General features: G+C 38.9%; 1 protein-coding gene across 1 annotated transcript in view; it reads left to right on the top strand.

Moving 5' to 3' along the window:
• The window catches only part of Prim1 (DNA primase small subunit), a 105,419-nt gene extending 93,264 nt beyond the window's left edge, over positions 1-12,155 (top strand). The window contains exons 6-9 of the mRNA XM_068389723.1: positions 875-1,082; positions 1,195-1,403; positions 2,604-2,770; positions 11,755-12,155. Coding sequence (XP_068245824.1) covers positions 875-1,082; positions 1,195-1,403; positions 2,604-2,770; positions 11,755-11,774 — 604 coding nt within the window. The 3' untranslated portion in view covers positions 11,775-12,155. The remainder of the gene's footprint in view (positions 1-874; positions 1,083-1,194; positions 1,404-2,603; positions 2,771-11,754) is intronic.
• Positions 12,156-12,438: the final 283 nt, after the last annotated feature.

The raw sequence follows: 12,438 nt of genomic DNA, 5'->3' as shown, positions 1-12,438 counted from the left end.
AGTGTAGTAGTGGGTGAGGGCTCAACCACTACAATTCCCTAATTCCATAACCTTTTTAATCTTTCTCTTGAAATGTTTTATTTTTGTTTTTGGGTTGTCCGGAAGGCTAAGAAGCCTTTCGCATCCTACTTGATTTGGCGGGTGGTCAAAGTCATTTCTTGAGAAGCGCCTAGATTAGAGGTTTTGATGAGGTCCTGTTGTATGGGTTGCAACCCTTGATACTTCAGATCCTAGGGGTCGCTCAGCATCCTAAAAGGATCGCGAGGCTCCGTAAGGAAGACGTACTTAAAAAGGCAGAGTAATTGTTCAAGTCGACTTCCTTACCAGGTACTTATTTATTTTATGTTTGTTATTTTGAATAATTGCTAAAATGAAATAAAAAATCCTTAGCTCATAATAATGTAAACAATTATTGCTGGTCTCTACCCACCCCCCTGGGTGTGAATCAGCTTATATAATCACCGGCTAAGTTTAATATTGAAAAATGTTATTTTTATAATAAAATAAAGTTTTGAATATACTTACCCGGTGATTATATATTAAAGGACCCTCCCTTCCTCCCCAATAGAGACCCAGTGGACCGAGGAGAAAATTGAGTTCTGTTTACATTGAGTACTGAGTACCTGCACGACAGATGGCGCTGTTGAAGTACACCCCCTACCTGCATTGTGATCGCTGGCGGATTTTTAACGTAGAGTTTTCTGTCGAGCAACAGAGTTGCAGCTTATATAATCACCGGGTAAGTATATTCAAAAATTTATTTTATTATAAAAATAACATATTTTAAATTTAAGAAAATTATCATATGGTCTAGTATACTGAAACTTTAATGAATTGAATGATATAAATTATGTTTTTATACATGATTTCTCAGGAGAGCACTTAACATTGCAAGATCTTACTTTGAAGAAATCATTCTAGAAGATCAAGACTTCCTTAGTACCCCAGAATTATGGGGTAAGACTTTGGCCATGATCCCCGATGCAGGAGTAAGAGAAGCTTTGGAAAAGACTATGCCAAAATGTGCAAATTCAAAGCAGAGATGGAACACCATTGAGGCAGAAATCAATAGAATTACTAAGGTACAGTATTTAGTATTTATATTGTAAATTTGTGTTTAATGTAGATTTTCATATATTGGTTTTTAGATGTTCATGAAAGTAATAAATATGATTTACCTTCTGATTATTTTAGAGTGACTTCAAGAAAGGAATAAAGCCAAACCTGGTTGCAGAAATCATACTGCAGCTAGTTTATCCACGGCTTGATATCCATGTTACAAAAGGCCTCAACCACTTGCTTAAGTCTCCTTTCTGTGTCCATCCTAAGACTGGCCGTGTTTGTGTATGTTTTGACCCTCTCAAAGCAGAGAGCTTTGATCCTTTGGCTGTACCACATTTAGGGTAAGAATTGATGCTGGTATTTTATTTTTATTTCATAGCAGAAATAGCAACAGGACCATATGCTGTGATTTGATAATCTAAAATTTATAACCTCTTTTAAATATCAAGGAAAATTTACTTTTACACTCCTTGTAATTGTAGATCACTGTTGATATTTGTCATTTGTCATAAGACAATTATATATTAATTGTTGCTTTGGTGAACCATGAAAACTGTTCATTAATTTATTTGGTAATATAGTCCTGCATGATTTTGGATACTTGAAATTAAAATGAAATCTATTCTTCAGAGAACACTGTATTTGTCTTTAAGAGGAAGTTTAATCATTAAGATACAAGTTTCTTATTTCTTACAGTCTCCACTGGTTACATGTATTTAGTCATGTGTTAGGGGTGATAAATAATATACAGTGCACACTATTGAACAGGGAGTGCTTATGTTTACTTGCTTAAAGTCGGGAGTGCTTTTCTTTACTTACTTAAATTTGCGTAAATTAACATTTCTATTTGTTGCTTTAACGAGTTGGTTTTTCTATTCAAGATAATTTTCTATGATGTTTTGATAGATTTTCTTTTTTAATAGTTCAACACTTACTTGATTAATGAGTTGCCTAAATGAGTTGTTTGCTTTTCTTATTTGAGAATATAACTTTTGCTCTTCTGATGGGTTGTTTCCTCCTATAGATTTTTAAACCATAGCTTACTGTCTTGGGAAGTACAGTAACACTGCTTTTTAGTATGATATACCTCAGAAAGTCTTAAGGAAACCACTCCTAATATGGACCGGTCTTTGTATGAGCAAATTATTATGACACTGTTGGTTGTGGACCCGACTCCTGCAATTAACTGTATGAAACAGCAGAATCTTTTGATTTCTGAACTGAATTGCATTCAGAGTAGTATTTTATGCCTGGTCGTTTCTAGCGGGAGTGCTTAACTATACTTGATCCTATTAGGGAGTGCTCATCTTTACTTGCTCAAATTCAGGAGTGCTTTTCTTTACTAGTCAGTTATGGGGGTGCATATCCTTACTTTATATTTACTAGTAATTTTTTTTGACTCCTAAAGAATCAACAGTAAGAGATATTCTAAGGAAACCTATTCAGGAGAAAATTGTTCTAAATCATTTAAGAACATATTGTTCCCATTCAAGATTTAATCATTTGTTTCTGTAAATATTGAAAAAGTCTGCTTCTTTCAGTCAACTTGAGAAAGAAGTAAGTGAATATGATGCTGGGAAGAAAGATGAAGAGAGAAATGCTATAGCCGAGTACAAAAAGACTTCAATGAAACAGTCGATGGCAGTTTTTGAATCTTTCCTTAATAAACTTGCAAAGGAAAATGCTAAAAGAAGACTAGAGGAAAGTGGTAAGTTTGTTGAAAAAGTTTACTATATGCCAATCAATATTCTTTTATAATGCTTTTGCATGTCTGTAAAGCTATTATTTATGCAAAGATATGTGATTTTGACAGTCCAATGCCCTTATCCTCTCCAGACCTGAAATGAATAAAAAAATGAGAAAGAAATTGAATATTTGGTTTCACCTTGGAGGAAGAAGTAAACTTTCCTCTTGAGGGTTGGGACATTATAAACTGAAAGGAAGATATCTGCTAGAAGATAATTTGTAAGCCTTACATTGAGCAGAATTTTAATGATAAATTTTTTTATTTTTATACTCACCTGATGTTCATTCTACTTCTACTCAAAGTTTTGTCTTCAAAATGAAAATATTCTGTTCTCTCCCCTTGCAAAATGCCATCTGGTGGTTGATGGCAACTGACAAATCTATGACCACCTTTAGACAGTTCATAAAATCAGCCAACTTTTGGTAGTCATGAACTTCATACGATCTTAATATTGCTAGTATTCTTTAATTACTTTAGATCCTTCTGATGCTAAACTCTTTCATGTTGCAGTTCTAGTCTCTCTATAATACTAATTTGTGAAGCCAAAAACCGAGTGGGAAGTCTGATTATATGTTCCTCCACTCTCTGAAGTAATCTCCTAAACCTACAATATAGGAATATGAAGAGAAATAAATACAGAGGCAACTTCAAAGTGAGGAATCATCTCCTTTGCAAAAATTACACTGCCTTATTAGTGAAAAATACCGTAATGAGTAGAGTAAATTTAGTTTGGTAGCTTTGTAATCTTCCAAATTTACAGCAGTAGTCTCTACAGAGATAGGTTGTATCCCTCAGTACTGAATTTTATGGTGGATAAAATTGATGTATTTGTTGCTTCAGCTTCAGAAAAAAGACTTAATTCTGGTTCTAATTTAGGCTTAAAGCCATTTATAATGTACCATAAGACTCATTTGTTGCATAATACTCTATTGTCTTTGTTTTCAATTTGATTTTCAGTTTTGATCCCATCATTGATACTCATAAATGAATTCTGCAAGTTAGGTGATTAAAGAGGTGCTGTTTGATGGTTAAGTTGGGATTGTTTTTAAGTCACTCCTTAACAGTTTTATAAGTGTTTATTAAGTTTTAATAGGCTTCCTTGGTAGATTTGTTAGCATTCTTGTACAGTATAGGGAAAGCACCGTGTTTCAAGTAAATAAAGACATGTTCTCCTCTTAAGATTGTAATGAATGTTTTTTTGTGTTTCAAGTTATAGTATACAGTATTCCCTACTGAATTTGTTAGTTTTTTGCACAGATAAACCACTGCATTTTGATACCATTGGGAAAAATACAATATTGTAAACAGAATGACTGACGTTACTTTTCATAACGGCCAAAAAAGCCTGCTAAATTAATGATCAATTATATTTTGCGGGGTGGATAATGATATGGCTTGCCAATACTTCCTTACCTGTCAAGTTAGTGATGGGTTTTTAGATCCAAATTATTCTCAGATGGCCAGTGAGCCTTTGCTTGTGAGAGGCAAGTCTGACTTGCCTATCCGGTTGCTTACACTTAAAAACAAAACTTGCAGTATTGTACGCATACAGCAGGCATAAATATCACTGTAATCACAATGAACCACTATCTTCCTGACTAATTCTATCAAAGTTCTTATGTGGCTGGACACCATGTTTCCCCAGGATTTCTTCATTTGTAGCATTTTCTACCAAATCCAGTCTAATCATGAATCTTAACAGTGTTCAGTCACAGGATTTCCAGATCTCATTTTTCTTTTTCAAAGTCCATGTATCTGCAGTATAAAGTGTTATGGTATTTTTTATATATTACTATACAGTATATGTTGTTTACATTGAATTTGTTTTAGTTTCATTAAATGGACTTTTTCAATATTTAACTTAGCCGGTGATTATATAAGCTGCAACTCTGTTGCTCGACAGAAAACTCTACGTTAAAAATCCGCCAGCGATCGCTATGCAGGTAGGGGGTGTACTTCAACAGCGCCATCTGTCGTGCAGGTACTCAGTACTCAATGTAAACAAAGAACTCAATTTTCTCTCTTGTCGGGCTACCGGCAAGACCTACTAATTCGCTGTTGCTAACTGGATTTGTTTTCACAACTATTGGTGAAGTACACTATTCTAGTTTTGAGCTTTCGCTATGCAGGTGTTTTATCTTCATCTCAAAACTTGAACTCGTTTTGGATAGATTTAATTATGGTGACAAAGAGAGTATGGACTTTCTTTCACTTTTAAATGGCCGACCCTTCCCTTAGACGGAAGTGTGTTTAGGCTTTTAGTAATTATCTTATCACGTTATAGATTTTCCTCTATATATTTTATATCTCTCCGCCTTTATTAGGCCTCTTCGATTAACTTTCCATTTTTTATAGACATATAAAATAAATTTTAATGCTTTGTTTATATAGACCTTTCCTGAGAGTAGGCGGTTCTAACTTGGAAACCGAAGTTAATCAACATTGAGCCCTTTATATTGTCTTTAGCTTTTAAAGGATTTAAAACTTTTTAAATGTAATATTTTATGAAAGAAGTTCTTTGATAGTCTTCGTACTGTTTTCAAAGATGAACTAACGTTTAGTTTTTTATGCTACGTAGTTGTTGACGTTCAGGACGTTCAACATGCGCTCTATCGTTACGATAGAGAGAGAGTGTATCACGGTTTCACTTTGCAGTAAGAGTAAATCGATTCTGACGTTTTGTTCATTCTTTCTTAGCTTAAATGTTTTAAATTCTAATTTAAAGGAACTTTTTATTTGAAAAACCTTTCAGTTTTTTCCTTTAGTCAAATAACATGTTTTTTTGACGATATATAATTGGGCTCTTCTCTTTGGTGCAAAATCAAGAGAGAAAGAGAGAGAGAGATAGAGACGGAGAGAGAGAGAGGAGAGAAGACGTTCCGTTCAAGCGGGTAACGTTGTTCTCGTGTTACTCTCGTCCCAAGTCTCTGTACGGGGAGGAAGGATAAAACGTTTTTAGGTTTTTATTCTCGTCCCCAGGCTATGTGCGGTGAGAGATTGAAAACGTAGTTATATGAACTAGTGTTTAGTCTCTTTCCCAGCCACTGTTTTTTCTTTTTATCTTAAAATATGTTTTCTGTTTTTTGCTGGTATTATGAGCTTGCATTATACGACTAATTTCGCAATTACTACCTTTTAATGAAGGGTAGAATTGCGTGTTTCAGGTAGAAATAAGTGCAAAACAGAAAATCGAAGTGATAAAGTGATATGCGCAAAGTGTTACAGTGTTGCGTCCGAGGCGCAAAGTGTTACAGTTTTGCGTCCGAGGGTTCGTCTGTTCGTGCCTGTCGTTCACCTAGTCCGGGACCTCTTGCAAGCTCCCAAGCCCAGGGGAGAAGTAATGTCAAAAGACTTATGGGTTCGAGAGGCCTTGACCAACGAACAGACGTTTTCCCTCTATGGTATCGGGTGTTTCTTACCAAGATCTCCCCTACCATAAGACGAGAGAGACGTTGTTTCTCCTCGCCATCCGTAGGCTTTTCGCATAAGAAACCTGTCACAAGGTTTCGAAGCCCTTAAGCGAAAGTCAGTCCTTTCAGGACAGGTCCAGCGTCCTGGTTACAGCCATTAGGACAGCTCTGACCCTATGCAGTCATCGGATAACTGCTCGCCGCCTAACAAAAGCGTAACACAGACTCCGTGAGTCTTTTTTTGTAGGCAAAGTGTTGCGGTCACAGACGTTACCCTCGTCTATTACCACAACCATTTCCGTTGATCCTTAAGGGGTTGTATGGCAAAACATGCAGTATATGCTTGCCTCCCTTATGGAAGACTATTCTGCCGATTAGTCCGTTGAGTCTAGCCGTTTATCTCATCGATATCCTGGCTTTCAGCCAACCTAACGTTCCTTTGTGCTCTCTGTTGACGTTGGCGTAGCTTAGTCACGTCAGTCAGGTTGTTTAGAACCACACTCGATGCGGTCTCGTGTGGTTTTTCAGCCGCATTTGGACGTTAGGCCACTGGCTGATGCTCCGGTTGACGTTCTAGACGTTCACTAACAATCGGAGTTGACTTGTTTTGACGCTGTGCGTCAACCTCCGCATTCTAGAGTTGTTTTGACTGCTCAGTCTAGGCAGTCAAAGCAGTCTCGAGTGGACGCTGTACGTCCTCACGCACCTGTTCTGGTTGACAGTTCAGTTGTTGACAGTTCACAGACTGTCAAGCAGTTACATGACGTTGCGTTCTGGTCCGCTACTAATGCACCAGTGAGAGACTCAGCTTTTATCGGACAAGGTTCCTGTAGATGAGGAAGTTGCTGTTCTCCCTCCTACTGATATTCCCTTGAGGACTCTGTCAGATGGAGAGGAGCCTTAAGCTGCTTAGCCTCCTATGGACTTTAATTAAATCATGATGATTTTTTTAAGGATCTTCGTCCGGATCTTGTAACTGCTGCTCCTCGTTCGCCTAAACGTCAGAACTTACACTAGGCCTAGCTACTTCGAAGCCGTTGTTTTTAAGCTAGTGCTCTCTCGCTCTCCTAGAGAGCGTTACGTTGGCTAGGCGACTGGTTTTTCACCAGGAGGAGTTTGGGGGATACAGCCTTTGCTTTCCCTTCTTTTAAACTGGTTTATAGAGCGAGAGTCTGATATGACACGAGAGAAGTTCTCGGCTTGGGAGTTCATGCCTCTGCCCAGATAGACTTCTCAATTCTGGTAGACTCTCCCTGGGGCCTAGCCAGGAGACGCTCCAAGTTGTTTACAGGTCAACTTCTCAGCTGTTGTCGAGCCTTTGAAGTTTTGCTGTACTATTATGTCAAGCATAACAAGGCTTTCAGGGATGGTAAACGGTTCCGCCTCAGTCGCTAACCCCGTCTGTTGCCACACCTGCTCCCGTAGACCCTAAATGGGCTTTGCTGCAAGACATGCAGTCCAAGCTTGCGTCCTTGATAGAGGACTTAAATGCGGAGAAGAACCCTCTGGCCAACAACCTTCCAACCGGTCGGTTGTGCGCCCTGTTGACGCTGAGGTAACCTACTCGCGTCTGCCAGTTGAGGTGGTTCCTCCACCGATGCGACCCAGTGTGGGTTGCCAGCCGCACGTTGACGTTAAGCGACGCTCGGAGGTGGTTGTTGACGTTCAGGACGTTCAACAACCAGCAGAGGTGACTTGTTGTGACGCAGTGCGTCATCCTCAGCAACCCGGTAGGGTGTTGACTGCACAACCCAGACGGTCTAGACATTTTCGGGTTGACGCTGTGCTTCCTCGCGCACCCATGGTTGTTGACAGTTCACAGACTGTGCAGCAGTTCCATGATATTGCGTCCGGCTCCGTCACGCATCCACCAGTGCGACCGGATTCAGCGAGTCAGACGTTGCCCACTCCGTTGCCGTTTCCTCATCAGTTTCGGATGAGGAACCCTCTGATGAGGACGTTGCTGAACAAGACGATCAGCCCCCAGCCCTGCTATCCATCCAGAAGATGCTGAAGAAGGAACGCTACTCAGTCAGGCTGTGGATGAGTCTGGTAGGGACGCTGTCATCCGTGGATCAATTTGTGTCACTAGGAAGACTACACCTCCGTCCTCTTCTATACCATCTAGCTTTTCACTGGAAAAAGGACAAGACGCTAGAAGCGGTCTCGATCCCGGTTTCCGAAAAGATAAAGTCTTGTCTGACTTGGTGAAAGGACTATATCAACCTAAGAGAGGGTCTTCCCCTGACTGTTCAGACTCCCAACCACGTTCTCTTCTCGGACGCATCGGACGTAGGCTGGGGTGCGACATTAGACGGTCGGGAATGCTCGGGAATATGGAACTCGAGTCAAAGGTCAATGCTTTTCAACTGCAAGGAGCTACTGGCAGTACGTCTGGCCTGGAAAAGCTTCAGGTCTCTCCTTCAAGGCAAAGTGGTGGAGGTGAACTCGGACAACACCACGGCTTTGGCGTACATCTCCAAGCAAGGAGGGACCTACTCTCTGACGTTGTACGAGATTGCAAGGGACCTCCTCACCTGGTCAAAAGGTCTAGACATATCACTAGTAACGAGGTTCATCCAAGGCAACTTGAATGTCATGGCAGATTGTCTCAGTCGGAAGGGACAAATAATTCCAACATAATGGACCCTCCACAAGGATGTATGCAAGAGACTTTGGGCCACCTGGGGCCAGCCAACCATAGATCTCTTCGCAACCTCGATGACCAAGAGGCTCCCAATATTTTGCTCACCAATCCCGGACCCAGCAGCAGTTCATATAGATGCCTTTCTCCTAGATTGGTCACATCTATATCTATATGCATTCCCTCCGTTCAAGATTGTCAACAAGGTACTGCAGAAGTTCGCCTCTCACGAAGGGACAAGGTTGACGCTAGTTGCTTCCCTCTGGCCCGCGAGAGAATGGTTCACCGAGGTACTTCGATGGCTAGTAGACGTTCCCAGAACACTTCCCCTAAGGGTGGACCTTCTACGTCAGCCACACGTAAAGAAGGTACACCAAGGCCTCCACGCTCTTCGTCTGACTGCCTTCAGACTATCGAAAGACTCTCGAGAGCTAGAGGCTTTTCGAAGGAGGCAGCCAGAGCGATTGCTAGAGCAAGGAGAACATCCACCCTTAGAGTCTACCAATCGAAGTGGGAAATCTTCCGAAACTGGTGCAAGTCAGTATCCGTATCCTCGACCAGTACCTCTGTAACTCAAATAGCTGACTTCCTCTTATATCTGAGGAAAGAACGATCTCTTTCAGCTCCCACTATCAAGGGTTACAGAAGCATGTTGGCATCAGTCTTCCGTCACAGAGGCTTAGATCTTTCCAACAATAAAGATCTAGAGGACCTCCTTAAGTCTTTTGAGACCACGAAGGAGCGTCGTTTGGTTACACCTGGTTGGAATTTAGACGTGGTACTAAGATTCCTTATGTCAGACAGGTTCGAACCGCTACAATCAGCCTCCCTGAAAGATCTCACCTTAAAGACTCTTTTCCTGGTATGCTTAGCCACAGCTAAAAGAGTCAGTGAGATTCATGCCTTCAGCAAGAACATCGGATTCTCATCCGAAACGGCTACATGTTCTACAGCTTTGTTTTCTAGCCAAAAACGAGCTGCCTTCTCGGCCTTGGCCAATATCGTTCGATATTCCAAACTTATCGTATGGTTGGAAATGAACTAGAAAGAGTCTTATGCCCTGTAAGAGCTCTTAAGTTCTATTTAAAACGAACTAAACCTTTACGAGGCCCGTCTGAAGCTTTATGGTGTTCAGTTAAGAAACCATCTTTGCCTATGTCAAAGAATGCTTTATCCTATTTTATCAGACTGTTAATACGAGAAGCTCATTCCCATCTGAATGAGGAAGACCAAGCTTTGCTGAAGGTAAGGAGACACGAAGTTAGAGCTGTCGCAACTTCCGTGGCCTTTAAACAAAATAGATCTCTGCAAAGTATAATCGACGCAACCTATTGGAAAAGCAAGTCAGTGTTCGCGTCTTTTTATCTTAAGAATGTCCAGTCTCTTTACGAGAACTGCTACACTCTGGGACCATTCGTAGCAACGAGTGCAGTAGTGGGTGAGGGCTCAATCACTACAATTCCCTAATTCCATAACCTTTTTAATCTTTCTCTTGAAATGTTTTATTATTGTTTTTGGGTTGTCCGGAAGGCTAAGAAGCCTTTCGCATCCTACTTGATTTGGCGGGTGGTCAAAGTCATTTCTTGAGAAGCGCCTAGATTAGAGGTTTTGATGAGGTCCTGTTGTATGGGTTGCAACCCTTGATACTTCAGCTCCTAGGGGTCGCTCAGCATCCTAAGAGGATCGCGAGGCTCCGTAAGGAAGACGTACTTAAAAAGGCAGAGTAATTGTTCAAGTCGACTTCCTTACCAGGTACTTATTTATTTTAAGTTTGTTATTTTGATAACTGCTAAAATAAAATAAAAAATCCTTAGCTCATAATAATGTAAACATTTATTGCTGGTCTCTACCCACCCCCCTGGGTGTGAATCAGCTTATATAATCACCGGCTAAGTTAAATATTGAAAAATGTTATTTTTATAATAAAATAAATTTTTGAATATACTTACCCGGTGATTATATATTAAAGGACCCTCCCTTCCTCCCCAATAGAGACGCAGTGGACCGAGGAGAAAATTGAGTTCTTTGTTTACATTGAGTACTGAGTACCTGCACGACAGATGGCGCTGTTGAAGTACACCCCCTACCTGCATAGCGATCGCTGGCGGATTTTTAACGTAGAGTTTTCTGTCGAGCAACAGAGTTGCAGCTTATATAATCACCGGGTAAGCATATTCAAAAATTTATTTTATTATAAAAATAACATTTTTCTTTATATTTCAAAATAAAAAAAAAATGCATCCGGAAACCACTCAACTATGATTTATAGAAATCGTGTATGTTCTCATCAAGTAGGCTTTAGTCCTGGTTTTGCAGGTTTTCCTTAGTGATCTGCATGTGTTTCATCACAATGGGTGAATTATTCTTTTAGTATGCCACTTGCTAATAAAATTGCCCATGGAAAAGCTAAATGAATATATTGGGAATCAAGCTTTGTGGTAGCTAATAAATTATTAGACAACATAAAAGTGCACCAGATGCTGTTAAGGACTCCTTATTGTAATTCACAAACATTCAGGCCAGAACTTCATTGGATTTTTTCACTTTACTAAGCTCCCATTACTGGTATCTTCCCACATAACTGTTAAACTTTTTTGCATGTTGCAGTTTTGACTTCCCGTTGTACCAGTGCCTTAAAAAACATCCTCATGTCACTCCAGAATTGTAAACTTAATTGGTCTGTTTAATATAGTATATAAGACTCTAGTTGAAGGTTTAAGTTTTTGTTTACGTTGAGATCTTGCATTTTTTTTTTTTACATTAATTAAGAATGGATAAGATTATTTAATGATGCATGATTCCTAAGAAAATTTTTAGGCATTGAATTATTTGAGATGTTTTAGTTGATTTTGAATTTAAATATATTAACAATTTTTTTTTTCTTTTTTCAGATTTGAAGAAGACTTTCTGAAAAACTTTCAGTGGGATGTGGATTGGAAGGCCAAAATCTATAGTTTTTATGTTTTGATAATTTTTATTTGTGCTTATAATTCTTCCTTGGTACAATGTGTTATTTTCATGACAATGTTCTTATATTTTTGACAGTTCAGAGATGTAACATATACAAGGAGCAAAAATATATCATGAAAGCATATACTATGTCAGATTTTTATATATGAAATGTGTATTGAGAACTTATAACGGCACCGTATTTTTATTTACTGTAACGTGTTTACTGTATGTGCAATTGTATTAAGCCATTGCCCAATTTATGGAGGTTTTTTATTTTTGTAAATGAGAAAGGGATTGGAATGTGAATACTGTATTACCATAAAATAAATTTACAAAGAAAAATCTTGGGTTCTTATTTTAATTAAGAATTTATTTATAAATATGATTAATACCATTATTTAATATAAGATGCAATATTTGTAATCCTTGTAAAATGTTTGTTATTGAGGATGGCTTTAGGTTTTTCTTACCATTCACGATTCATTGAATATTTTCTTTATAATATATACATATAAGCTATAGACATTTTGTATGGGTAAAATTGTATGATTTTGAATTGTTGAAATTTTCATCATAATTTTGTGGTGGGAAATTTTATTTCAATTTGATTGAACATTAACCAA

Source organism: Palaemon carinicauda, chromosome 16 (assembly GCF_036898095.1).
Source record: "Palaemon carinicauda isolate YSFRI2023 chromosome 16, ASM3689809v2, whole genome shotgun sequence".
Lineage (NCBI taxonomy): Eukaryota > Metazoa > Arthropoda > Malacostraca > Decapoda > Palaemonidae > Palaemon > Palaemon carinicauda.
This window is presented reverse-complemented; position numbering and strand designations above follow the sequence as displayed.